At 46.6% G+C, this 27,894-nt stretch overlaps 1 protein-coding gene and 1 long non-coding RNA gene across 2 annotated transcripts in view; one reads left to right on the top strand and one right to left on the bottom strand.

Annotated features, from left to right (window-relative positions):
- Positions 1-18,193: 18,193 nt before the first annotated feature.
- Positions 18,194-25,153, top strand: arglu1a (arginine and glutamate rich 1a). The gene is made up of 4 exons (XM_046403131.1): positions 18,194-18,780; positions 20,445-20,670; positions 23,443-23,526; positions 24,507-25,153. Exons 1-4 carry the CDS (start codon positions 18,449-18,451, stop codon positions 24,669-24,671), a joined length of 807 nt encoding a protein of 268 aa, XP_046259087.1. The 5' UTR covers positions 18,194-18,448; the 3' UTR covers positions 24,672-25,153.
- Positions 22,436-27,894, bottom strand: part of LOC124066605 — an 85,431-nt gene continuing 79,972 nt past the window's right edge. Inside the window, exon 5 of the long non-coding RNA XR_006844632.1 lies at positions 22,436-22,616. This is a non-coding gene — a long non-coding RNA (uncharacterized LOC124066605). The remainder of the gene's footprint in view (positions 22,617-27,894) is intronic.

Genomic DNA, 27,894 nt, shown 5'->3' with positions numbered 1-27,894 from the left:
AGTCCGACCTTTGACCTGCCACACTACGGGAGAGGAAGAGAAGCCCGGGGTGTGGGCCAGGTGATGAAGATTAATTCTTCCCACCAGCAACAGCCCAGTGTGCACAATCTGTGAAATGCCCCTTTAATGTCAGAGCTATCGCGGGTGACTCAGGACAAAAGCTTAAAAGATTAAAAAGCTTCCAGTCGTCTTGACTTCTCTGTCTGCTGTCCACACTTTTCAGCTGAAAGACCAAGATGTCAAGCCAACTGCGACGGATTTCCTTTTACGAAACATTAAAATGGGTAACACCTGAAACAGCGAGCGTCACTTTGTCTCTACACAATAACATCATCAGAACATCATCATCGTCATTATGAATCCTTCACACTCCTCTTCAGACGCCTCCGTGGTTTGGCACACTTACACGCATCAGGCATTCTGCCAAAACATTCAAACAGCATCTTTAAATAGTTTCAGTGGTGGGAAAATCAAAACATTTCACGTGTGCTGAATACATTTTCTCCATCCAGGGTTTTAAAAAAGCAGGAAAATAAAAAACTTGCATCACCCACAAAGAGCCAGCAGGATGCTCGCGTGCAAAATAACGACTTCTTAACTGCAGTTTGTGCATATTTTCACGAGTTTGTTACCGAGTTGCTGCATGAACACTTTCATGAAAAACACGCAGTGAATGATGAAATCTGGAGAAAGTGGCTGAAAGTGTTAAGTGGCAAATTACTCATTAAACTCTGACAAAATGTCCAAATGTGCTCGATTTCTTTAATTATTCTGATGTAGAATCACACATTTCTACCACGGGAGGCAGGCTGGATTGTTACACACCAACGACCAAGCAGAGGTGAGCGGCGAGCAGCCGTGCTAGCTGCTATAATTAGCCATCAGCTGTGACGGCGGCGGCCGACAGCGAGGAAATGCCGTCAGACGGTAATAAACACAGAGAGGAAGTGGCCCAACGAGGCCAAAGGCACCGTCCTCTGGGATGAGCGCCAAGCTTCACTTTTTGGAAGCAGGGAATGAAATGGAAGGTGTGTGTGTGTGTGTGTGTGAGTGTGAGTGTGTGAGGCTGCTGGATAAGACACCTCGGCTTGATTTAAGACTTTTTGCGCAGCCTCACTTTAGCTGATCAATAGCACAAAGTAAATAAACATCTTTATGCTGCTTGTGAAAGGAAAGTTGGCAGCATGTCTGAATGGTTTACGCAGCTCAGAACTGGTGGATATTTTACAAATATGGAATAATAAATTTCATGATACCATTAAAAAAGTGAACGTGTAAGTAAATTTAATCAATTAAAGGAGCAGATCACCCAAAAAATGAATCTAGTTGTTTTTTAGTGTCACATATATGCAAAATAAGCAATTATTCAGTTTTTATTCATCATTATTCCTCTCTTTTCTCTTTTCTTGAATCATTTTGACTATCCTTTGCTCACAGATGTATAATTATCATTTCAGTTGTTGTATGGGATGACCTGTCCATCCATCCGCCCATCCATCCATCCTCTTTCGAGGTCGGGTCACAGTGGCACTGGGCTAAGCAGGCTATTCCAGACGTCCTTCACCCCTGTGATGTCTTCCAGCCCCTGGGGGATCCTGAAGTGTTCTCCAGCAGGTTCTGGGTCTACTCAGGGTTTCCATCCAGCTGGAAGAACCTCAGAACGGAGGCACCTTAATCAGATGGCCGAACCACCTCAGCTGGCTTCCTCCTACATGAACGAGCAGCAGCAGTTCTCCTCTGAGCTCCAGCTGGATGTCCGAGCTGCTCTTCCTGTCTCTAAGGAAGATCTCATTATGTCGGTCACTACCCAGAGCTCGTGACCGTTACAGGCGAGGGTTGGAACACTGATTGGTTGGTAAATTTGCCCTCCCTCATCATCACAACACCACTGGCGATGGTGCGCCAAACCAACTGCATGAGCCGTTCAGCAGAACACGTGACTGTGAGCTTTGGGCTTTGAGTAGACTCTTCATGTATTCTAACCGCCATCTCATTGCGACATCAGAGCAGCATTAAAGAAATGTGTCAGCCTGTCCTGGTGGCCGTAGACCACATGGCCACCCACCCTGATGGAGAGCAGGGTTTGTGTGTTATCTCAGGACCCTCCCGTGTTGTGACAGTGGACAGTGTCCACCTCCAGCAGCTCTGTGGGGGTGGGACATACCACTGCACCCACGGGGGGTGCACTCATGGCAGGGCTGCTGTGATTGAGCAGCACTTGTTGGTGTTTATCTAGCAAGTCTGGCTGGTTAATTGTTTCTGAGGAGGTCGTCGTCAGGTTGTGAAAACACGAGTTTGCTGCAGGAAACCGCAGCTGCTGATGAGGCGGAAGCTTCAGGAGGGACGAGTGTCGTGGTGGAACACGCACACTTTGTCTCGTGCTGGCTATCAGAGTGGAGCGTCTGATTTCTTGTTGTGTCGCTGTGCTAAATGCTGACTTTACTCTGATCAGTCAGCCTCTCTGGACAGCAGATTGATCCCCATCTCTATCGATCGCAGACCCTTCTCCTCTACTTGCCCTCTTTTACCCACAAATCCCCTCGTTTTGCATAATCCATCACCAGTTCTCACTTTCCCACTCGTTTTCAGCAAGCTGTCCTGTTCAGTTTGTTGGACATTCAAACTATTGTTTTCTTTTCGTGTTTCCACTGACAAAAGTCGTCCTGTTCTTCATTACGTCTCTCTTTTGGTTCCAGGGGAGCTGAGCCCAAAAGGTAGATCTGAAACACCGCCGGCCGCTGATTGGTCAGAATCAACCTGAGTCGTCTTAGTCGTCTTCCTGCTTTGCCCTCCCTTCATCTTTCTCTCACTTTATCTCAGAGCAGCCCAAACTCAGAGTGGATGAACCCTCAGCAGAAACTGAAATCCGTGATGTGACTTAATGCCAGTTAATGTGAGTAAAAGCAGCTTTGTGTGCAACGCTTCTTCAGGCGAGAGTTCACCTCGTCTTACTATCCCATCGGTTTCCTGTCGTGACTGAGTGCAGTGTGACTTACACTACAGAACAACAGCTGCGGGTTTGCACCACGAGGCTAAAACAACAGCTCCGACAGCCAGCGCTTTGACGAAGCTATGAATCTGACAATCCATCACTGGTGATGCTGTCAGCTGTGAGTGATCATCAGCTGTGCTTCAGTAACATCTGAGAGCAACGCAGCTGAGTTAACTGAATGACCTGAACAGCTGCTTCAAAGTTTCCAGATCCAACTTTATTTTCACCACAAATAAACCTGTCATCCCCACTCCTTCAGCCTGCCGGTTGCAGTCCATACATAACCTTAACCCTCTCAACATTTGCTATTGGTCAGCAGTGAAATAAGGTTGAAATCAACACAAAGGGTTTATTCAAATTTAATCCACTCCTGCACACAAATGAAGCTGCAGTTAAAGTGCTGTGAAATTTTGGCATTCAAACGTTTCGACATTCCTACCTGCAGTATTCAGAACCGACCTGAGAGGAAGCAGCAGCAGCAGGAAATGTGCCGGTTTGCATTAGCAGCAACTTAATACAGCTCAGATATGGCTGCAGGAAGCGGCCAGTAAACAGGCTGATATCTGTTAGATGGAATCATTAAGAGGAATGTGGCCGTGAAGCTGAACTCCAAACCACAGCGTGCCGTTGTGCAACAAAACGGGCGAAGTCTATGGAAAAAGAGCATCAGAGTGTTATGGTGCGTGCCTTCGCCCGGTGAGGGGCTCAGATCCACCTTTTCACTTCGTTCTCTTTGGCTGAGCTTGTAGAGCCACGAAGACTCAGGATCAGACATCTTGTGATGAAATGCGACCCTCAGGTCTTCTGCATGAGTCCCTAACGAGACATCTGACAGAGTGAGCGGACCCTTTGACCTAAAGGAGCAGTTCAAGGCATTTCATTTAAAGACTCAGTCAGTGCTTCCTGTGCAGCTGAAACAGAGTTCATTTGAGTTGGACGGCAAAAGTTTATGTGTGTGTGTGCGCGCGAGATGGCGTTTGGTTTGCCCTCACACAAACACACACCTTCAAAGGGTAGAGCTGGCAGTAAATACTGAAAACCGTCTCTCTGCGGCGGCTGGTTGCAGAGGTAAACAGGCAGAGTGGGCAGTGCCAGCTGGTTGAGGGATTATGCGTTTTCACTGGGGGTGCTGGATCTGCCATAACACCTCACAGCCTAAATCACAGTCCCCTCCTGTTGTGGCAGAACATGTCAGCTGGTATATTTAGATCAACCCTTTCACTAATGACTGGGAGTAGAGGTGAGGAGCAGTGAGAGTCAGAGAGGAGATACAGTACACACACGCACACACACACACACTTCAATGAGTGTGATTGACAGCAGCAGATGGTAGCGTGACCTGCAGCGATCCCCTGCAGAGATGAGTGTGGGGTCTCCGCTGACCCCCCCGGTGGTCACCAGTCACCGGTGGACACAATTAGTAACTAGAAGCAGTTCGAACAAACTCCTAAACACACAGAAGCGCAATGCAAACGGCCGTACGCAGCGCCTGCAGCCAGCTGACTCTCTACGCAGTCATTAGTAAAAGGTGATCTAAATATACCAGACAAGTTACGGTTCAGTAAGAGGTGGCTGTGAATCAGGCTGTGGGTTGTTATGTCAGGCTCCGTTCCTCTTTGAATATGCATGATCCCAGATGGCCACATGGCGCTACCCGGTTGCAGGGGATTCAGTGCCGTGGGGTGCGACCACAGTGTTTTTAATGATGGCTAATGCTAATAATGCCGTGTTGAAATTGTGCGACATCGCCACCGCATTGCTAATTAGGTTTGGCCACAATTTTAGCAGCCCCCCCCCCCACCCCAAAAAAAGTGGGCTGTCAGCAGGTAAGAACATTCAGAAGAGTCCAACTGTGAGTCACATTCTTTAACGTTTCCTTTAGTTCAGTACTTTTAACCACAAAGAATGAAGAAGGATCAGTGACTGCATGTTGGTGCTTCACAACAGAAATACAAACAGGATTTGTACTTGAGTCAAGACTTTTAAGACTATTATAAATGCAATTTCACATCCACACTGCCAAAAAAAACAGAAGCTCCAGAAGTTTTTCACGTTAAACATGAACTCTCAAACGAACATGACTACGCAGAGTCGTGTGTGTGTGTGTGTGTGCGATTGGCTTAACATTTTTCTCACTCTAATGTCTTTAAACTCAAATTTAAGCTTTTTCTTGCCTGGAGTGCAGCATTGGTCTGTTTCACCAGGCTTCTGGAGTCAAATCCCATCGAGCCTGCATTACTCACGTTAGTTTAAAGTAAACAGAAACGTTTTCAGCTTGGTTCCATGTTGGTTTTGTTTTCTGGCTTTGTTACTGAGTGATCAATACAAAATTTTCCCCCAAAACACATTTAAAAGCGAGACTGACATCAAGTAACATTAACTTGATAATCCAGTCAGTTTTCAACTGAAGACATTTTAAGGTTTAAAACTCTGATTACTTGTTGAGTTGTAATGTGATTCAGCTAACTTTTTTCAGGTATTTGTGAGTTTACGGGGGCTAACACTTTATTTCATATCATGCAGAGGCAACATAATAGTCATTCAGTGTGGACAGCCACTGAGATGCCTGAAACCAGGCGTCTGTCTGTGGTCCCACAGGCAGTGAATGTGCAGAGCGAGAACCTGAGAAAACTGCTGGGACCCGTGGAAATATTCTGCACTCAAAGCGCTTTCTCACAGGAATGCGTTGACACGGGCGGTGGCTCCAAATTGATATTGACTCTGACCTCGCGCTGACTGCATTATCAAAAATCTTATTTTCCACTACAACTGGAAGTTATTGCCTTTTCCTTCGCAGGGCTGAGACTGTCTCTTTATATCCTGACTCACCTCCTCCGCTGCGCACAGTGCAGGAGATAAAGTCGGCCCCGGCACACGTTTATTACGGCCATTATTATCAGGCAAACCTGTCAGAGTGTTAATGAAAGAGTGCTTGTTAACTCCTAATTTAACACCTGCAGAATGTGCCAGCTGGGGCAGATATGGCCTTATCAGCTGGAGGATGTGGGAGTGCTGGACATCCCCCACAGGCTGAGCAGCTAACCAGAGAGTGTCCAAAGGGTCAGCGGAAGGCCACACGCCGCAGTACACGACGCGAGCGTGTCGGTCATCTTGCTGCAGGGGAAGGCTACGACTGCCGGGGGACGGAGGCTCACGGTGCAGCGATGAGACAGCAGAAGGCGGCTGAAGCAGCCGAGCTGAAGTTTTCTTCACCGTCGGGAATGACTTCTTGATGACTTGCTGATGATGATAAGGCCCGGTGCAGCAGGGAGATGAAATGAAAGACAGCTGCTGGCGAGAGAGGCTGACTCAGGTCACAGAGAAAAGATGGAGACGCGCAGTCACACGCAGTCCAGATGGTGAAAGCGTATTTACAGTAGCACCGCCTGGCGTGCAGGGTGCCGAGAGACTCGGCTCGCTAATTAGATAACTTTGAGGTTGTGCTTGCCAAGAGCGTGCAACAGGAAAAAATGCAGTTTCAATCAAAGGCGAGTAGTTATATTTGATCAAGTCTTAAAGTGATAAATGGGCACATTTGTCGTGGAGACAATCGGCATTTTTCAGCATTAAGCCTTTGTAAAGTCCGGACGTGACAGTCAGCGTGCGTCATGCATGAGAAGAGTCCGCACGTTCAGCTGAAGGTTTGGGGATCAATGATTTGAGTGTGTTTGTGTGTTTGTACGCGGTGGGTTGACAGCGCTAAACAGCTCACCCGGGAGGTGTCACCGTCATGTCATCGGGTGTCATAAGGCCACTGGGCATGCTCAAATCAGGCTCGCACAGTTAAAGAGCCAGTGTCACGCCATTCACCTCCGTCAAAGCAGCTGTCAGTCACAGCTAAAAAAGGCAGCAGGGAGGGGGTCGGTCTCTGGAGTGTATTGGAGTGCTGAGAGACGAGTGTGAACGGAGCTCTTTGGGAAACACTGACTAGTCAAATTCCAGCACCACACTCTGAGATCGGGGACCTCGTCCCACATATCAGGGGACCTCTGAGGACTGAGGACTGCGAGTGGCAGTGTGAGAAACAGTTGTGTGGTGTGAGGCTGTGGTTTCTAATCTTCTGTTTGATCAGAGGTAACCGACAGCAGCAGTTTGGAAGGCCTTACTCGGCTTTTCCGAACAATAAACAGTCCATGCAGTCTTCTCAAAAGTTCAACGGCGTCTTAATCTAATGTTACTGAGTCCACAGAGTGAGATCTCCAAGTGAGCCTGAGCCTTATCTGTGCAATTTATTCACTACTGAAATGTTTTCCGTATTTGTGGCACTTTTTTTGGAGCAGTCACTGCTGTGAGCCAGTGCAACACTGGCTAATGTACAGATGTCAGTGACGATAGAAGTCTGTTCTGTTCTAACTGGATGAAGGATCTGAGTCGCCAGACGTCTGAAGTTCTCAGAGAAACAAGCTAATGTTAGCAGCCTCCTCCTCCTGCACGGATTTTTAAGGTGAAACTGATTCACTCGGTGATTTTACCAGCTTTAATCAGCTCATGTGTTTACTTTGGATGATGATGATGAGGAGGAGGAGGAGGCCTCTGCTGATAATTCAGCTCCTGGTAAAAACCTTGTAAACGCTGAAAACCAAAGGAATCGTGACCTGAAAACAAGCTGAGCTAACATGTGCTGCAGCTCGGCCCGCAGCCCCTCCTGACTTCCCGTTTCTTACAAAGAGTGACGCCAATTTTGGCTTGAAACGGCTTGATTTGGTGTTGTGACTGTTTTGACTGAGGTTGGTTTGTTTTGGAGAGAAGACCTAAAAACCTCCCGAACAACAACTCCCACGTAGCCTTCACTGTCTCATCAGACTATGTTTTTGGGTGTCGTCTTCACAACAAATACAAAAATACTCAATTTTTAAGTGCAAATTAAAAATGTGCATCAAAAACAGTCAATTCAAGTTCCAAAACTTGAATCTTGAAAACAATCTCTGTGACTTTTTCTCAAACTGAAGGGACAACATTTGTGTTGACCTTCCATGTCAGATCAACAGACCAAATAAAATGTTCTGGTCGTCAGACGGTGAGCAGGTTTTATTTCTTTTCCCCTAACAGCCACTTTTCCGGTGCTTCTGTCCCTCGAGGCTTTTATACAAGCCTGCACATGGACGACTTTGAAGTCCTGCAAACACGAGAATTAACTTACTGTCCCCAACATCAACATCTCTGGCTAACAACTCTCCAGAGTAACACGTTTACAGGTCTTCACTTTTCCTTTCCTCTTCCAATTAACAGTCTTTACAAGGCCGGCATGGGCCACATATATGACCGGGGGTTCACAAGGTTTTACTCCGAGTCAAAGGTCAGCTAAGTTTAGTTGCGCCCTGGAGAGGGAGCGAGTGTTTCACCGGAGAGTTTGATAAAAGAAGCCAACTCTTGCAGGAGCAGCTAGCTCCATATTGAATGTGAATTAGGGCGGGGGCTCATCCACCTCTATTGTCTGGATGAAAGAATGGGTTGTCTTTCATGTCGAGGAGTTTGAAGCCCTCTGGGTCTCCTGGTATCAACCCTGCTGATCTCTCCTGCTGCAGGGAGGGACTTTGAAAATGAAAACACTTTAGCTGAGATCAAACTTTGTGAGCCACGTCTTCATTGTGCACTTTGACTGATCACCACACACACTTAGAGACAACACAGATAAGTCTCATGGTGAATTTGCATGCTTTCAGCCTCCTTTAAGTCAGCTTGCAGTGCGCTGACAGTTTTTCCATTTGTCCCTGTACTCCTGCACTTCACTCTGCATCTTATGAAACTCGAGTCTCTCTCTCCACCCATGTTTCCCAAAAACACCAAGGTCACGTCAAATTATCCTTCACGTTTTCTAGAGCACCAGATGAGAGGCGAGTGCTGCATTAGGACGATTTGTGTGTGTGTGTGGTCACTGCCAAACTGCCAAAATGATTTTCAATTGCTTTCCTGTGATTGTCTCAATGCTTGGCACTTGTATTGTCTGACACTCCACCCATCTGGCACACCAGGCAGGTTAAAACAAACACCCAGAGTGATGCAAACACTGCAAAAGATTGCTCCCACTTCTTTTTATGCTCTCTTTCCTTCTTCTCTTTGTTCTGCAGTATGTCCTCCACTGAGTCACATCTTAGTCTGCCTTTAGATTTAGAGAAAGTGTGAAGAAAAAAATAACATCAAACGTGAGATGATTGTCAGGTATTTTCACGATTAATTATTCAGTCTGGGGAATGTCAAAAAAATTATGAAAGATTCTCATCAACAGTCAAAGACCCAAAGAGCCTTCATTAAGTGTCAGACAAAGAAAAGCAGCAGATTCTAACATTTAAGAAGCGGGAACCGGTAAATGTTTGACTAATGGGGACTAACTGATAACTAATCGATGCAGCTGGACCTGACAGAGCCACAAACGCGGCCGTGGGCTAAACTCGCCGCTACGTGAGTGTCAGTCGTCATGTATTTCTTGCATGTCCTTCACACACCAGACGAAATCAAAAATGTACGAATGTGGTGCTCGTGAAACCCGATGGGCCTTTCCAAAGCAGTCACTTTGAAGCTAATGGAAGAATCGATCAACTGTGGGCGACAAAGACAGACAGACATGATTAATAAATGAGCATTCATCATCTGCTATTGGCAAGAGATTAAGACCACAGTCTGCTTCGGAACTGCAATGTGAAAAACTTTCGCTCATATTTCGTGGTAACTCGAACAGCACATGAGAGGGATTTGTCAGATCATTTGTTTTAGTCTCATTTACAGCTCTGAAAAAGGTGAAGGGTCACGGATAGGCGTCAAAATATCCAGCAGACAAATGAGTTTGGGACCTGGCAACTCAATTCAGGTCCACACAGAGGTCAACCCAGTGACAGCGGGGTGTCCTCAACACGTTAACCCGACTGTGAACGGGCTTCCTCCAGCGGACAAGGCCTCCATACATGGCAGGCAGGGCCTCCTGCCGTTAGCCGAGGGCCCCGCAGGAGCGCTCGGGGAGGCTACTGTTTCTGCCACTGTCAGTGAGATGGATGATGGGGGAAACGCAGGGAGAGGGAGAGTTGACTTAGGCCTGGTGACATCTTAGACTGTCAAAATCTCACAAACCCCCACAACTTCTCCCGAACTCTCACAATGAACATATGGTGTCCCCAAACACTTAAACACATATGCAAAAGAAATCAGATTACCACTGACGATGACGACCAGATTAGATTTGTCACGGTCTCATGAGGGAATAGAGAGTGCTCTGCGCGCACACACACAGACACACACACACACACACACGTGTGCCGCACAAAGACTGGAATTCTGCACAAAACAGTTGAGGGATGACACCATACTGTGCCACAGACAGGCAGTGATGGATATGATGGATCAATCACCCTGTTTGATCAGGACATCAGTCACCAAACTGGATGGATGGTGATGGGTGAGGTGGGAGGAGGGGAGGGGGGGACTGGGCGGGGGAGAGCTGGAGGGTCTTTACGACCACATTTAACTCCTGATGGGAATCTTTACGGATTCTGCATTTTTAAATTGGCAACAAGCACACGCTGGTCTTGGGGGATGCAGTCAGGTTGACACCGGAAAAACAGGATGTCAAAAACTGGTTGTGACGTCCACAGCAGCTGATTAGTTTGAATCCTGTAGTGTTGACCAGTGAGCATATCATTTAGTCACAGACTTCACTAGTCTGAAAAATACTTCATAAGCTTCATAGAAACTGACTTTCCACCTTTGCCCTGGTACATATGTGTTGTTTCTATGTATCTACTGTGTTCAGTGCCATTTTTATGCATTGTTGTATTTAATATTCAGTATTACTGACTGCCGTCTGTAAGCCAAGTTGCCCTTCTGGGAAATTAAAGCTGTACTGTGTGGTGAGGGAGGATTTCTCTGCTGTCTCCAGCAGGCTGCAATCTTTGTTTTGATTCACAAAACAAAGGCCCAACTTGGGAAACGGGTGAGAAATCCGTTTATTTTAAATATTTGGACGTAATATCTTTTCATTCCCATGGTCAGCAGAATCTCTTGAGGATTCTGGAGATAAACAGCAAGAACAGAGCAGTGAGTGTGTTTCAAAGGCCTTGTGGGTTCTGCGTATGGCAGCATGTGAAGCACCCTCCTTCGACAAGATGCCCTAAACATTTAGCACAAAAAAGTCCATTAATCACCTGCTGCTGCTGCTGCTCGATAAGATTGTTGCCGCCTGGCAGTCAGAAAGTGAACAGATGAGGGTGTTGATATTTTAAAACCTTCTCTCCCCTGAACAGGGAGAGGATCCTGTTTAAAGCAGGAATTAAAACCGTAAAAACTATATGAAGACAGCCTTTTAAAAATGAGGGGGACATTTGCCCTCAGGCCCTGTGGAAACTACGGCCCTGCCCAGGCTCATTGAAGGGCGCTTCCTGATCCAGATAACACCTTGCTCACAGTTCTGAGAGGTGGCGTGCAAATACATGGGCCCTGAACTCATGCAACCCCTCTGGAGTCACGGCTAAAAGCCTGGAGGGAGCAGGGATGTTGGAGATCAGCACGAGGTGGCAAACTCATCTTAATCCTGCCAAACATCACAGCTGTGGGTGCTTCGTGAGAATGACAGAGCAGCTTCTTTTCACTTGAAGCTGGCGTAGACCAGAGCTGCCCTGACGCAGAGAGGCACAAACCCGACAAGACCCGACGGGCCTGACATCTCGTTCGCTCTGCTGGACTGTTGCCCTGCAGATATCAGACTCATACAGGGAGTCTTCAGTGTTTGGTGCTTGAATTACTACCTCCTCCTCCTCCTCCTCGACAGTTGGTGTACTACCCGTACCAGTCAAGATGAGTTGATTCCTGAACGGAGGCCAGAAAGTCTGAGAGGTGAAACTGTTCCAGTTTGTGAATAGATAGGAATCACTTGTACCGTCCTGATTAAAAACATGCTGTCAGACTGTATTCAGAGGCAGCAAACCAGTGAGCTGCGCCTTGCCTTGAGAAATGTTTGTGCAAGTTGATGAGTGAGGAAACGCTGTACGAATAGCTCTTCTGGAGAAAAGTCCGGTGAGTGATGGTTGGACGTTGAGCAAGACCTTGGCTCCTTCCTATTTGCCGGTTCTTGAGCTTTCACACACCGATGGCTCGCCGCTCATGACGTCACCGTGACCCCAGCCTTCAGGAAACATCCATTGTTCCTGTGGGGAACAGTTGCAAGCATGGAGAGCGAATTGTGAACCGCGCGTGTGTGTGTGTGCGTGTGTGTGTGTGCGTGTGTGTGTGTGTGTGCGTGTGCGTGTGCGTGTGCGTTCGGCGGCAGGAGGAGGGGGATGCGTGCTTGTGATGGATGTGTTTCTCTTCCTGTTTGTAGTTTCTCAGGAGTGCTCTTTTTCCCATGCTGTGGATCGCACACACACTGCCACGCTTTGGGAGAAAAGCAGGCACAAGAAGAAAGAGAGGAGGGACATGAAAGAGCCGCAGGAGTAAATCTCATTCTCCTTGGAACAAATGATATGCCAGAGACACACTCAGGAGGGCTGGGGAGTCTTTTTAACTCAAAGTCTTCATCGCCCGCCCGTTTTGACATGAAACCACAGCGGCGACCGTGCAGGTGCTGCAGCGGCACACAGTGCGGCTCAGGCTCCCGTCAGTCCTTTGCCCTTTCGTGCATCCTTTCAGCTGGGCAAACGCGAGCCCACCCTCCTGAGTTCACTCACAGTTTTTAATTTCAGCTGATAATTGCTAACCTTTGCCCGTTCCAGTTCTGAATGGAATGGTGGAAGGGAGGGACCTCCGGGGTGCTGCACCGGGACAAGAGGAGAAGCAGACCACTCGTCTCAGATGAAGATAGAGACAAGAGCTTAACCGGATCAGCTTCCCAGCCGGCCAATACTTCAAACCTGACCTTTGACCCCTCCGTTTGGCCTGTCAGAATCACCTGTCCTCCTCTCTCTGTCCTCTCATCCCGCCCTCTCGAGAAAGATGATCTTCGGCGCTGACCACCGCTTGTCACGAGTACGTGGTGGTGACAGCCAAGTTCCCTCAGAGTCTTTTGTCGCAGAGGTCATCTCTGAAGCTCCTCTAACACTTAATTACATCTCTTCTTAGGAGGACGAGGACAGGGCTGACACATGCGAGACGGACCCGAGGACTTCACCGGGCCTTGACACAAACAAATCGTCAGGAGGAAGACATTAGGCATATGGTGGTCGGAGTGAATGGGGAGCTCTTTTCAGGGTTAGTGATTTTGAATTGAGTGCATCGTCAGGATGGCTGTTCCTGAGCAATGGTCAATCAGGGCACGGACATCTGGTCAGTGGTCCAGTGGAGGTTGTCGGGGTCAGGCGGTAGCAGATAGAGTGTGACGAATGACAGAGGAAAGTGGCAGAACAAATGAGAAGAAGGTGCAAAAGAGAGGCCCTGTTACTTCTTCATCAGAGCAAACACACACACACACACACACACACACACACACACGATCAGCGAGAAGCTTTGCTAAACAACACATACAAGCAACAATTGCAATTATTTCAGTTTCAGTTTCATTGTACAAGGATATTTGGGTCATGAGTTAAGATTCCCAAACGGAACAACGGAAACATTTTATTCTTATGGAGTGAAGACCCTTTGGGGAACATCTTGGGAAGGACTTTGTCTCGGATTGTAGCCAAGACAAAACAAACTTTAGCTTTACGAGAAAAGTTCTGGTCAAGCTGTGATACTCGACTTTATTATCATTTTGCCTTGCAGCAACTTTAGTAGCCACTAGCCCTGACAGTAAGACACGTCTTCTGAGAGCTTTGAACCTCCATGACAGCAACTGAAATTGACTCTTGAATCTGCTGGTGCTTGCAGAAAATAACGCATGGACAGCTGGAGGATGCCACACAAGCTCAGTGTGTGTGTGTGCATGTGTGTGTGTGTCTGTTTCAGACTGGGTTTGAATGTGATCCTCAAGGCGTCATAGTGTAAAGAGCAACAGAGTCCCCACATGGACAAGGTTGGGGTGGTGGACGGGTCAAACAAACGCAGGACTTTCACCCAGGAGGCCAACATCCAAGTGTCCATGACTTCACTTACATAACAAATTTAATGTAAGTAAACATACTTTAACCCAAACTATCACATTTACATCAATCTAATCAAGGAGTTTTTATGCCTAAATTAACCAAAGTGTGACTGTATGACAATGAAGGTCACATGACGAAAGTCACCTGACTTTGTCCTTTCCTGTGTGTTGAAACCTTGTGAAATGTGGACGATATTAAATGACACAAGAGAAAGGTAAGAAATGCATCACATGACACAAAAAAGCTTTTTGCAGGCCATCCCCTGAGATCACGCAGTCTTCCCAAACTGATGGATAATTATTTAAACTTCAGACAGATAATAAATAACTGGTGCCACAGAGACTTTAAAGAGGCACACGCTGTGATTTATATCATCAGTCTGCAGTAAAAACTAAAGGTGACTCAAGCAAAGTACTGAAAAGTTTTAAGAAGTCAGTGATGATTGGTGCACAAAGGTCACAGTGGTTTCCCAGCCCTCACTGGTCAGTGCTGCAGACCAGGGAGACCAAACCACCCCCTCTCCTCTTTCCTCCACGTCCTCTTCGCTCTCCTAAAATCTCCACCTCCACCCTCCTCCCCCTTTGTCTCCTTCTCCTCCTCACCTCTCCCACAGCCAGCCCGGGGTGAAAGAGCTGCTCTCATTCAGGGCAGTGGAGGGGGAAAGCTTGCTTTCAGGTCCCCCTCCTCAATGGCCCTTTATGCCAAGACCCCTGGGCCATCAACATGACAATGTGACAATGTGGCGGGGCTTTTTAAAAGAGATCCTGTGTTTGTTAAGTGTTTTTGCCCCTGAAGAGCAACCACGGGGCAGGGTCAGGAGACCTGAAAAGTGCCCATGAAAGACAAGGGCCAACTTTGATCACACGATGTGAAAGGGATGGACTTTTTGATTAACTTGAGCCGGCAGATCTGGGTCCTGTGGGTTCTGCCTCGTATGGGTTTTTCCAGTGCAGTAAATCTGAGTTCTAAGGACAATCTGTAATTCATCAGAATTATTTGAAATCATTAAAACTTTACATGCACAAGTTAGATGTTCATCTACCAAGAATGACTTACAGTGTGAAGAAAAGGGATGTGGTATTGGGCTGAACTGGAATATTTTCCAGACTCAAAGATGGCCTTTGAATCTCCGTGTGCAGTTTGAGAGTACATTGACTGGTGAGGTTACTGAAGTTTATCTCCACTCATGGATCAGTCGGTGGGATCAGCAGAAGTGGCAGGTTAGACACCTTCTTTATAATCTCTGCTTCACCTGCTGCAGCGAACAGGAAGTGCTGTAATCCTGTTTAATGGTTTGGCATTAAATTAGTCACTTCATAAAAACTTTAACTGCAACACGTAACTTCAAGAGATCAGCTGTTTAATTAACGCTCGCTGTTCTGGCCTGACTGCTCTTGCCCCAAGAACATTTGCAAACTCGCAAAGTAGTTTGTTTTAACTCCGCCCCGCAAGCGCCATCCTGTCCCCACAAATACCCAGAAGTTCACCAATTCTGAATTATTGACTATAGTCCGCAACAAACTCACTTACTCGCTAACAAATGAATGTATTGTTCTTCCTGCTGTTCACACAACACAGAAGACAGGTTGATCCAGGCTGAAAAGAAGATCAGGACGCCAAAGTGTGAGAAATAATGTGAGAAATGATTTTGGATTTGACAAATGGAAAGTGAAAGTAAAGCTGTTTTAAAGTTAGTCTGTTGCACGTCGAGGCATTCGGGTAACGAAGAAAAGTCCGTCTCAGTGAATCCATATGAACAGATTACCTTGGAGTTCTCGTTCAGTCAGACTTGACTTTACAGTAATACTAAAAGCAGGTTATAAAATCATGAGGATTTTCACAGCTGAATTAACCCTAACACTGCGGGTCGATGGGACATCAAGCGACAAACTCAGTCAACCTGTTGGCTAAAGCTTCAAACAGGTCGTGACACACACACCTTTAAGCCTTGACTGACATGTGCCTGTTAGCAACAGATCCAGATTGTTTCTCCTGACGTTGCCTCTGCATGGCATCCTTTCACGTAGGGATTAGAGGAACACGAAACCTGCTCTTTGGGCTCTTTGAAACCCTCTCTAACAACCCCATCTTCCCGGCTCATGTTATTGCATCTCCTGCGACATTCACCCCAAGCCACCCAGGAGCAAAGCAAACACACTCTCTGCAGATTCTTTCATTTACACATCCACTGCTTCTCCAGCTGGGCTGCTCCCTTTATTATTATTATTTTTTTAATCTTTTTTTAATCCCGTCGGAGCTGCACTGAACTCTTTTGCTCTCCACCTCCATGAAACATTTTCTATTATTCATCAAAAGGCGCTTTAAGCACCTCTCCCTTCCTGTTACACGAGCGAAAAACAAGACATCGCTGGCTCTTTAATGCCAGTTCCTCTCATCTCTGGGAACAGAATTTGTGGATCATTAAAATAAAACACAACCACAAGTTACGGAAAATTGATTCTTTGGCTTCGAGCGCAGGAATAAGAAAGAAGTGGGAGGGAGGGGAAGCTGTTCCTGGATGGATGAACTAAGACTTGGCCTCGATCCTGGCACTAAAATCACATCATTTCTCTCTTTGCTTTAATTCAGAGGAAATTTGCTCACTCAATCTGACAATACAGGCACATGGATGACTGCACATGTTACTCAACACGAGGGCCCGTTTCATTTGTGTGAGTATGGAAGTGACTCATGTGACAAGCGTTGTCAGTTCACAGCAACTAAAAGTATTCTTGATCTACAAGGTGCGACTCCATGTGAACAAATCAGCTCTTTGTACTAAAATTAGACTCAGAGATGCTGAGGGCTGCAGGTAATTAGAAAAAAAATGACAAAACAAATCCCTCTGAAGTTGGAGGACTTTCATTTTTAGCTTGAGTGGTGCGACCTTTTTAAGCTGATTCACTGGGCTTTTGAGTTATGTGTTTTTAAATATAGTAATGCCAGTTTATTTCGAGCACAGCACTCCGGGGAGAGTTATCACAATGGCCTCATTTTAGCAGAGTGGGATGGCAATCTTTTAGTGCAGGACTGTGTCATTGTCAAGTTGTGTGTTTTTTCTTTCCTCCCTCGTTCTGTCTGTTGGTTATCTGATGTTCTTGTTGCTATTTTTTTTTTCTTGTAGCTCCATAGCTATAGTTAAATGTAGGTCAAATCGGGGCAAAAATTGAAATGAGTGTGCTCTGCTCTCTGTCATAAAAAGGCACCTGGCTGTGAACTTGAGTTTGAGGCTAAAAATGACTGGAAGCGACGGAGCTTTTTGTTCTCTCTCAGGTGTTTTTCATTTGAAGACATTAGTGTTTCCTGCAAACGTTTATCTCTTCATTACAGTGTCAAAGGAATTCATACAAACAGCTGGATGTGGTTTTGGGTGATTATTTTAAGAGACAGTTTGTGTTCAGCTCTCAGTGTGCGTTTAGCAGGATTTGAAAAACAGTGAAACATCAACACATTCTGTGTTAATATTGTCAAAATCTAACCTTGAAACTTTCCCAACAACAACATTCCCAACAGTTATTTGTATTGAATGGAAGGGCCTTGACACAGTATGCTAAAGAGAATTCATTTAACTTCAGGAAAAAGAAAACTATATATGACACATTTTGCACCACTGATACATATCTATGATTAGCTGGAGGGAAAAACAACGAGTTTGCACAATTTTATAATTAGATTTACTAATATACTCACACAAACAGCCTGAATGTGAATTATATCATGTGTCCAAAAGCATAAATAAACTGCATTAAACCCAAATGGCTCATTTCCATTACATTTACACACGGTCTGATGCTGTTAGCACTGAGAAGGTGTTTGTGCCCCTCATAACAACCGAAGCTGATGAGCATGACTGAAAAGCCCGTGAAAGTGCTAAGGGGACAAATGGAATGCTGTAGTATTGTGCAATATTAAAATGAAAGATGACTTCAGTTATTGAGAGAAAAAACGAGAACGAAGTTGATGTTGGTTCACACAAGTAAGACCTTTTTCCTCTCTTACATCCTGCAAGTCTCAGTAGGATTAAAATATATTCTGTGTAGCTGTATTTTATTATGCACACAGACGCACATTTCCAGTTACATCATTCACTGACAATATTACTGTATCTCCAAATAGGCGAGTTGGGGGCTGCACATTTGGCTCAGAGACGCTTGAAACAACAGGGTAATCCCGAAGACCGCCGGGAAATACCGAACGCCGCGGTGCCTGATGGGAAACTACAAGCTCGACAAACCGCCATCTTTCTTTACAGCGAGTTATAGGGCAAAAAAACAACCAATTTCGAATGCTTATTTCTGCAAAATAGAACCGTTTAAGCAGTTCCACTTAGTCAGTTATTTTATATAACAAGTTTAAACAGAAGCGAGTGGAACGTAACTCCACATACTGTACTCATATCGGACGAAAGGCACAGTAGTTTGGCGTAAGCGCTCGACTTGTGGAGGTGGTTAATATGGGCCGCTCTCGGAGCCGCAGCTCGTCCCGGTCCAAACACTCCAAAAGCAGCAAGCACAGCAAGAAACGGAGCCGGTCTCGGTCGCGGTCCAGAGACAGGGAGAGGTCTAAGAAGCGGTCCAAGTCCCGGGAATCGAAAAGGAACCGCCGCAGAGAATCTCGTTCTCGTTCGCGGTCCACCACAGCCTCGTCCCGCAGAGAAAGAGCAGCCTCGCCGCCGGAACGCATCGACATCTTCGGCAGGACTCTGAGCAAGAGAAACGCCCTGGACGAGAAGCAGCGGAAGGAGGAGGAGGAAAGAAGGGCAGAGATGGAAAGACAAAGGAAGATGTACGTATATCGCATTTCTGTCTGCACCTTTAACGTTACATAACGTTGCTGTCCTCACTGAACTGCAATATGAGCTAAGCTAAATGCTAGGCTATCTTCATTCAGTTGTATAGACAGCGTTAGTACTTTGTACTAGCAAGCTAATGCTAGCAAGCTATCTGCACCAGCATGCTAACGTCAACTAGGCTGTACAGGCCCCGTCTACACAGGACGATTATTGTCCCTGTCAGAGCAGACCGCAGCTGTACAGCAGGACCAGCTCACCTTCTCGGCTGCACCTCAGCTTTTGGTTTGATCCTGAGGCCAGTGGGATTTTAATATAAGTTATGTCCTTGCAATTCTTACCATTTATTGTATTTGAATACATGTGGTCTTTTTTTGTTCTTAATGTGATGAAACATTTGTCCAGCTACAGGTAGAGTACCACCTAACTTTAAGCCCCTGTTAAGGTCTTCAACGATAATGAAAAATATCTAAATGCTTGAATCGGTACGGGTGCAGCATGGGTCGGACCATCTGCTGCAGCGGTGAAGTTGCTGCTTCAGGATGTGTCGATAAAAGTGTAACACTGTCTCCACTCTGCATCTTTGTTGTCACAAACGATGACCACGACACATTCATTGTCTCCTGCAGCTCAGTGTGTTGGACAGGGAGGCTGCTATTGTGAAAGTGTGTGTGGTAGCCAGAGGCACGGAGACACCTGAGATCTGAGCCACAGTCCCACACCTGGCCTCCTGAGTGGCCCTTTTTTTACTGCTCAATAGCCACAGGGCCACTTAACCAAGCATACAAATGTAAATCTCACGACACAGAGGCGTTGGAGTGAGTTCCCTCCAATGACAAAATATGTCACTTTACTTTGGTAGATAAGGAAGGACTTGGGCCTGGGTTGGGTAAGGTCTCTGGTTTCTGAGAAGGGCTGACAGGGTGAAATCAAATCTGGGGTGGTTCGTTTGTGTGTTTACAGTTGTGCCAGAAGCAATGTGACAGCACAAGTCTTAATAGCTTCCTGTTCAGACTGCATTTGGAGAAGAAAAATAACAATTTAAAAGCATTTTCAAAAGGTAAACAGGAAGACAGGTGACCTCTATCTGCATTCACCTGTCATTCTGCTGCTGCTGTGGTGGACTGGGATCACTCATCCCTACAGGGTTAGCAGACTAACACAGTCAGCCAAAGTACCACACAGCTGTGCAGTATGTTGTCCTTTACCCTTGTTGTTTGAGGTTAGATGAAAGCAAGAATAAACTCTGTTGCCAAGGAGCTACAGAACTACTGCCTACTCATCGTCATGAAGGTCTGAAGAGCACTTTGTGCTAAGTGTCCTGCAAGAGAACATGTTGGACCAGTTTGTCTTGAGGACAAATCTGGCCCGGGTCCTCCACAATGCAATAACCCTGTGGTCGGCCCTGTGAAGGAAGACCGCCTTGTTTAAACCTACTTTGCTAAGCCAGCGGAAAAACTACGACAGACCAAAATCATCATGTTAACTGCAGGGACAGCACATGTAGTTAAACTGTGACGGAGATCACTGATTGCTACATCATGAAGAAACAATGCTGCAGAGGACAGAACGTGGTGTAGGGTGATGTATGATAGGAGCGCACGTCAGCTTCCTGTAAACCGTCCCTCTGTTTGCCTCTTTTCTTTCCCCTGACCTCCAGCCGACAGCAGGAGATCGAGGAGAAGCTGATCGAGGAGGAGACGGCACGGCGAGTGGAAGAGCTGGTGGCCAAGCGAGTAGAGGAGGAGCTGGAGAAGCGGAAGGACGAGATCGAGCGGGAGGTGCTGCGACGTGTCGAGGAGGCAAAGCGCATCATGGAGCGGCAGCTGCTGGAGGAGCTGGAGAGGCAGCGGCAGGCTGAGTTGGCAGCGCAGAAGGCCAGAGAGGTAACGCTCGGTCGTTTGGAACGCAGCCCCTCCTTTCCTTACGTACGTCCCCAAACCCTCAGCCCCCCCTCCCCTGTCCCCACCTCACTCACTGGTCACGTGCTCTGACCGGTGTCCTCCTGCGGGACATGGTGGAGGTTGAGGTAGTTCCCACCTCCCCTGGTTTTACTTTTCAGAGTGTAATCCTGCCATGGTACAAGTTTCACTGCAGGGAGGGTCGATGCAGAGCCTGGGAGTGGCTACGGTGACAGTTTGACCATGAATTTACCTGCACACAGCATAACATGCAGCGCAAGAGGAATCGCATCAGTGTGAGAGTCTCTTCGCTCTTGATCGTTTATCTTCTTGTGCTCTATCTTTCCTAATCCAGTGTTAGAGTAACTGTGGCGATGGTTAATGTGGTCCTTTCTTACAGTTTCAAGCATGTGCAGCAACTAAAGTGCACATGAATTTAACCAAAATAAAATAAACTGCATAGAACGTGCACACACCTGCACCTTAAGCTGTGGTTCCTCAGTGCATATTCTTAATTTTCATGCAGCCACTTAAGGTTTTGCACCGATATGCTGGACGTACAGGACTTTGGATTTCTAACAGCAGGAGTGAATGTCGATTGTCTGTTTTAATCTGAGTGGAATTTCCCAGCCCGTCAGTGAGAGTTTTGCCATGGCAGACGGTTACAGAAACTGACTGACTTCATTTCTTTTGCATCATTTTTTAAAATCTTCCCTGGATCTCCTTGATCTTTGGTTTTTGTATTTGTATGCATCCCGTTTGATATCTGTAATAAAGAGCTCACTTTTTTTTTCTTTTTAAAGATGACACTTTTGTTTTACATTTACCGTCTCTGTACGTTGCTGGCCAGTTTCAAATGTTCCCAAATGCTTAAAAATTGACTTTAAAAAAACAAAAGAAAACAGTAAAACCCTGTCATAGTCATGTTACGTATGGGGTCAGCCAGCCTTTAGTTTGAGTGCTAATACGAAGCTCGGTCCTGTTCTCAAAGGAACCTTTGCTTCTTTGTTTTCTTTTGCACTAAGGTAGACAGCAGTGTGACAAACCCTGTGGCCCACCTCCCCAGGCGTCATTAAGAAAAGGAGGTCTGTTTACACTACAGTAATATTGTATTGTGAAGAGAGGGCCAGCTAAAGCCTAGTGACCCTGACGTTCTCAGCCAGTGGCTCGGCACTAATAGGGTGAGAAATGTAGTCCGAGCGCACCTCCTGTACCGACTCGGACTTATTCGGTCAGCCCTCTGCTGTCTCTATACTTCCACTCCCAGTCAACAGGAGCCGTAGAACTAACGGGGCTCTTCTGTAATTCGGCTTCATCTTTGATGCGGACGGCGGCGTCGACAAGGCGCCGGGCTCTGACGTTTTCAGTCAAACCTGATGTGTTAGAAATGTTGATCACATTTGTTTGATTCACAGACAGTTTGTCCTGTACAGGTTGTCTTTACCACCACCTCCCCCTCCCCCCACCTTCTCTTTAACAAGCCCTGTTATGAGAATCTTCTGCTGTGGGACACATAATGACGGACCACCTCACTTCCTGTTTCCGGTTTGACACGGTTAACTCTCTGTGGTCTAACATCTATCTGTTACTGCATATTTTTACAGTTAAAGAGCTTTTTCTCCCCAGAGGAACAAATGTACTGTGTTATGTACTCATGACTTGCTTCTCCTATAGGGTTGCTGCCAAGTTTTTTTTGACATTGTTATTTTGTAAATACATCTTGTGTTGTTATTTTTGTAATTCTGGAAACACGACTCACCACCTTCCTAACTAGCACTCGACCTGAGCTGGCCTGCAGCCTTTCAGCTCACCTGTGACTTGTGTGCTGTACTGTAAGTGTACCGTGGTCCGGCCCTCCTCGACCACACGCAGACACCACTTTGTGCTGTGCTCTCCTTCGCTCTGCTATCGTCTCAAAGGGGACTGAGCCACTGTAAACAGAAGGAGAAACCTTTTAAAAAACAAACCAAACGAGCTGCGGCTGCAGGCGCAGGTTAAGCAATACAGAGATCAGAGTTATAAAGAGGAATGCCGCGGGCGCAGTATGGCAGAATCCCCCCATACCTACCCACCCACCCACCCACCCCAGGAGCGCTTCTCTGTCTCTGCAGGGGGCCACACAGTCCGGACGAGACAGTAAATATTCAACCGTTTAATGCCGAATGCTTTCACCAGTTGTGTAGGTACACAGGCAAGGAAAATGCGTAGGTATACGTGCATTGGTGAGCCAAAACTATTCCCTCCTTTATTTGTATCCTTTTTTCTCTTGCTTATAATGATGTTAAAAAACAGCAATTGTATTTTCTTCTAGATTGTACTGTCTGTCATTTTATATCTGTCTTCTATTTATGAGTGTGATGAGTGGGTCCCCCTCCCCTTTACTTAAAAAAAAATTCTTCTTTAAGTTTTTTCTCACAGTAAAGCAGTGAGTGTCTTAGGTGTGGCTTAGCTTTTCATTTTTCTAGGAGGGTATTAGCAGCAGTAGAGGAAGGGAGAACAAACTAGCGGGTTCACCCCCCCCCACAGTTTCTTTAAGGCTTTTTGCCCCCCTTTTTTGTATCTTTAAAACAGTTGAGGCTGCAGAGAATGCCACAGTGTGGTGATATGCGAGAGGCTGAACAGACTCCTCTGTGGTGGAGTGTGTGTGTGTGTGTGTGTGTGTGTGTGTGCGCGTGTGTGTGTGTGTAGTATGTACATAAAGTGCTTTGTGGCTGTAGCCTGTTCGTGCGCTAACATGGAGCCGTGTCACCCGTCTAGGAGGAAGAAAAATCTAAGCGGGAGGAGCTGGAAAAAATCCTGGAGGAGAATAACCGCAAGATCGCCGAGGCTCAGGCCAAGCTGGTACGCCCTGCACTGCTGCTTCTCTGTTTGCTTTGTGGAGGCATTCGTCACATTGGGAACCCTGTTTGTTTTGCTGCAAAATGAATGTCACTGTTTTAATAGCCCACGTTTTGTTAAAAATGTGACGATGCAGGTGTCGCACCGTTTTCCATTAGATTTAAAGATCGTTTACTATCGTGAGTTGTGAAGTCCAGTAGACCAGATTTATGCCCTCATAAATCTCATTTACATTTTCAAATTCTTTTTCTTTAAGTATAAATAGGCTACATGGTGATACGCCATATTCTTATTATTGTGAGGAATGTATAGCCAAATTTAAAGAGATTATTTCAAATGTATATTATATTTCAAATTATTTGAAATATATTTTTTATTTCAACAGTCAGTTGGGAGTTTTGAGTTTATCTCAGTGACATTTTGCAGACAATATTCAGCAAAATAAATATTCCTGAGTTCAACAAAACTCCCAGCATTCAGAGATTCAACTGTTCAACAATAAAAAGATAGAAATTCACTTAAACGTCCCGAGTGAACCCTCTTCCGACACAAATCAGTAAAGGATCTCTGAAAGACAGGAAGCAAAAATCCTGCTTTTGATTTCAGCGAAAGTGAAAGCTCGTTTAGATCGATTATTGATTTAGAATTGAAATCGTGACACTGCTAACAACGAGCGCGGTAAGAAAACACACATCATGTCTTTAATTACAAAAACCTGTCCTGGAGGTTTGAACCACAGCATGACGGGGTAACTTAATAATCCTCCAGCGAGAACCTCCTGTGTTCAGCTGATGGTTATCGGCCAGCGTTGGCGTCGTGAGCCGAAGTTTGTCTAAAGCGTGTTTATTCGATTCAGGCTCGATTTGGACGAGCTGAGTTCGTATCGAACAGACGCTGAAATGCTGCGAGTTAAGGAAAGCGTTGAGCGTGTCATTTCCTGTCCTCGTCTGACCTCCTTGTTTGTGCCCCGTCTGTTCCCGCAGGCCGAGGAGCAGTTGCGTATTGTGGAGGAGCAGAGAAAGATTCACGAGGAGCGCATGAAGCTGGAGCAGGACCGTCAGAGGCAGCAGAAGGAGGAGCAGAAAATCATCCTCGGCAAGGGCAAGTCCAGGCCCAAGCTCTCCTTCTCCCTCAAGGCCACCGAATGAGACTGCTCCCCGCCCCCCTTCGTCCACCTGCCTTCATCCCCCATCCAGCTCTCCCTCCTCGTCCTTCAAGCCCCCTCCCGCTCCTCCGCCCGCTCCTCCCCCTCCTCCTCTCTGGAACGCTCGCTTCGTTTTGGAAGTGCTGAAGGAAGGCCCGAGGGAAGGGGGCTCGACCCGGCGTGCTGACTCGGCCCGCGTCGCTCTCTCCGGCCTCGAAGAGGAGGCCGCTCTTCGCCCTCGAAGGACCCGACTGCTCCTTCATCCCCGCCGCACAGATGACTCTTGTTTGTGCTTTTTTTTCAGTTTTATTTACATTTTTAGGGATGTTGAACTTTTGATGTAGAATGCTATAACGTGTCCCTCGCCCTGCAAGTCTTAACTCTGGTGTAACAGCGAGCGGCTGCGGCTGCGTCTGCGGCTGCGCCTGCGCTCTTCTTACATGTGTTCACAGCCAGCAAACTACAATAGAACTCCAGTCCCCGATGTGGAAGAGAGAGTGTGTGACTTTGTCTAGCTCAGCTTTACTGTAGAAGCTCATGTGCAGCCTGGCAGTTGGGTTTGGGTTTTTTTTTTTTTTTCTTTTTTAGACAAAATGGCTGACGCAGCGGTGACAAATCACAGCGCGGCCTTTTTAAAAGCACAGTCAACTTCCCGTCCAGCTGACAGGTTTGTGTCTTCCACCTTCCTTTACTCATAAGCTCGGCTTCTTCTTTCTGTGTGTGTGTGTGTGTGTGTGTGTGTGAGTGTGTGTGTGAGAGTGTGTGTGAGCTCTCATCCTCTAAAGGACACAGCATGGCGTTGAGAGGAGGAAATGTAAAAGCTCGTGTTAGATTTTCAGGCGAACTCGACTCCCAGGCTGCCCATGACTGAACCGAACCTACAACAGGATGTGTGTGTCTCGTCTCCGGTGGGGGTGGGGGGTGGGGCCTTTTCCTGTGTGATGTAATGTCATTAGCCTCGCTGTGATTTCCTCCCTCACTTAAGATTGAGGAGATTGATCCATGATTAGAAAACAAAAAGCCACAGTGAAGGTGAATACTTGAGCTTTGTTTTATCGGACTCGACCACGCAGACGTGTTCTGTCCCTGAGTTTTGTTGTGGTACATTAACTTGGCGAAGGCGCCTCACTTGGTAAGTTCATAGAGGATGGACAAGTTCAGGTAAGCTGAGGTTTGAGGTCAGCAGCTGTGTGTGTGTGTGTGTGTGTGTGAGAGAGAGAGTGTGAAAGCATGTGTGTGCGTGTGTGTGACTGACCAGCTGACCTCAGGTGGGTATAATGTCTTTTTGTTACGTCTTGGGATTTTGAATTTGTCATGTAATTTCCCCCAATTGTCAAGGGACTGAACAATAAATCCATTGAACGCCTCGTCTGGTGTGTGTTTGTGTGTGTGTGTGTGTGTGTGTGTGCGCGCGTGTGTGTGCGTGTGTGTGAGATGCGTTGAATCCAGTCTTTTTTTGTTTCGCCAGCAGTTTAAAAACCTCAGGAGATGAAGCCCACCCGAAGTTCACCTGCACTCAGTTTAATTCAGGGTTCGCGCGCTGCTTTGCGTGGCTTTCGTTCGCAGTCACGTCAGCCGTGACGTGACGTGGTCAGTGACCGCACAGTGAACAGTCCGCGGGTTGTCGGACGCTAACGACCCGTTCGGGAGCGATGCATCAACGTTAAGCAGATTCCCGTCATGAGAGCGTTGAATCAGCTGGCAGCTCCGGTTTGAGCTCTCTGGCTTGAGTACAGCAAGCGGGCACACACAGGCTCCCGGGGCTGCAGTTCAGAACTGCGTTTAGAAAAAGACTGATTTAAGGCAAGTCTTAAAAAGTGATGAACTCGGTTGCAACTGCCCACTCCATTAAAGTTTAGCGTGTCTGTTTTTTCTTTAAATACGACCCTCAGCCCTCCTCTCTGTGAAGCTGTCCACAGTTTAGGACGATCATCCGTGAGTCTGTCTGTCGGTCCCCTCCGGCCTCCCACCGACCCCGGTGCCCGCCGCGCCGCGCCGCGGCCCGCGGAGCTTCCACTCACTAAAACGAGGAACAGCTTTGGTTGGTAAGAAATTCAGCTGACTTTAGAAACTTTATCTCCACACACAAAGCAAAATTTAGAGAAAAACATAACGGGACAGATTATTTGGAAATGTTTGAAAAGGGTCAAAGAATTTTAACTATTTAAGAATTAATTAACGATTCAAGCAGCTCTTCAAACGCTTCTTTGCATCTAATTTAGTTTGCAAATTCTGCCAGCAGGATTTCCATTTGATCCACTTTATCTCTGAAGGAACCACAGACGTGAACGTCCTGTGCAGAGCGCTTTCCTGCTTTCAGAGCTTCACAGTGAGGTGTGTGTGAGTGTGTGTGAGAGTGTGTTTCCCAGCTCTCTGTGAGCCGGGATCGTCGCTGTCCGACGTGTTGAGGGAAGGAAACGATTTAAAAATAAAGAAACTCCTAACTTCCTGCGCGCCTCCAACCACGCGTCTTTTATTCAAACTACAAAAGTACATTCGACAAAAGTACAACTTTACAACATGAGATTAAAACACAGCGACGCTGACTTCTACTTTAACGAGACACTTTAAATAATTTTTTTAATGTTTTTATATTTTTACTGTGAGAAATTAAACAATTGAAAATACACTGCATAGTGGGATTTTTTGCAGCCACTTTTGGATTGTTTGTTTTTCCAGGTGATGTGGAAAAAGTTCCTAAACTACCTCCAAACCTGTCTGAAAACGCGCCACACGCACTCCAACTCCACACAGAAATATTCTCCACATATTTCGGTTTGACTTCATCGCGATCCGCTGCCAGTAACGAAACCCAAACACTTAAACATTTGGAGAAAGTTCCGCGGGGCCTGCGCGCTCAGGCGCACGCGTCAGTCCGGTTAATCTAATACATTCCGGCTTTGAATTAAATTAACGTGAAGCTCACACCGCGACACTAAACATCCAGTCTGTTGATTCCAGGCCCGACGGCAGAGCAGCACGCCGGCTCGGAGTCCTCACACTCATCAGCCTGATTATCAGCTAAGCAAACAGCCACAATCCACAGAGAGAAAACCGCCCTGATCGAATTAAGTCGTTAGAAAGTGTTAAAATGTCACACTTTACGTTCAGGGTGTGTGTGTGTGTGTGTGTGTGTGTGTGTGTGTGTGTGTGTGCTCGTCAAATTAGAGTCCACTGACTAAAAACTGTGTCTGCAGAAGGTGTGAATGTGTGCTATTTCAATTAAT

The sequence above is a fragment of the Scatophagus argus genome, chromosome 11, assembly GCF_020382885.2.
Source record: "Scatophagus argus isolate fScaArg1 chromosome 11, fScaArg1.pri, whole genome shotgun sequence".
In the NCBI taxonomy this organism is placed as follows: domain Eukaryota; kingdom Metazoa; phylum Chordata; class Actinopteri; family Scatophagidae; genus Scatophagus; species Scatophagus argus.
This window is presented reverse-complemented; position numbering and strand designations above follow the sequence as displayed.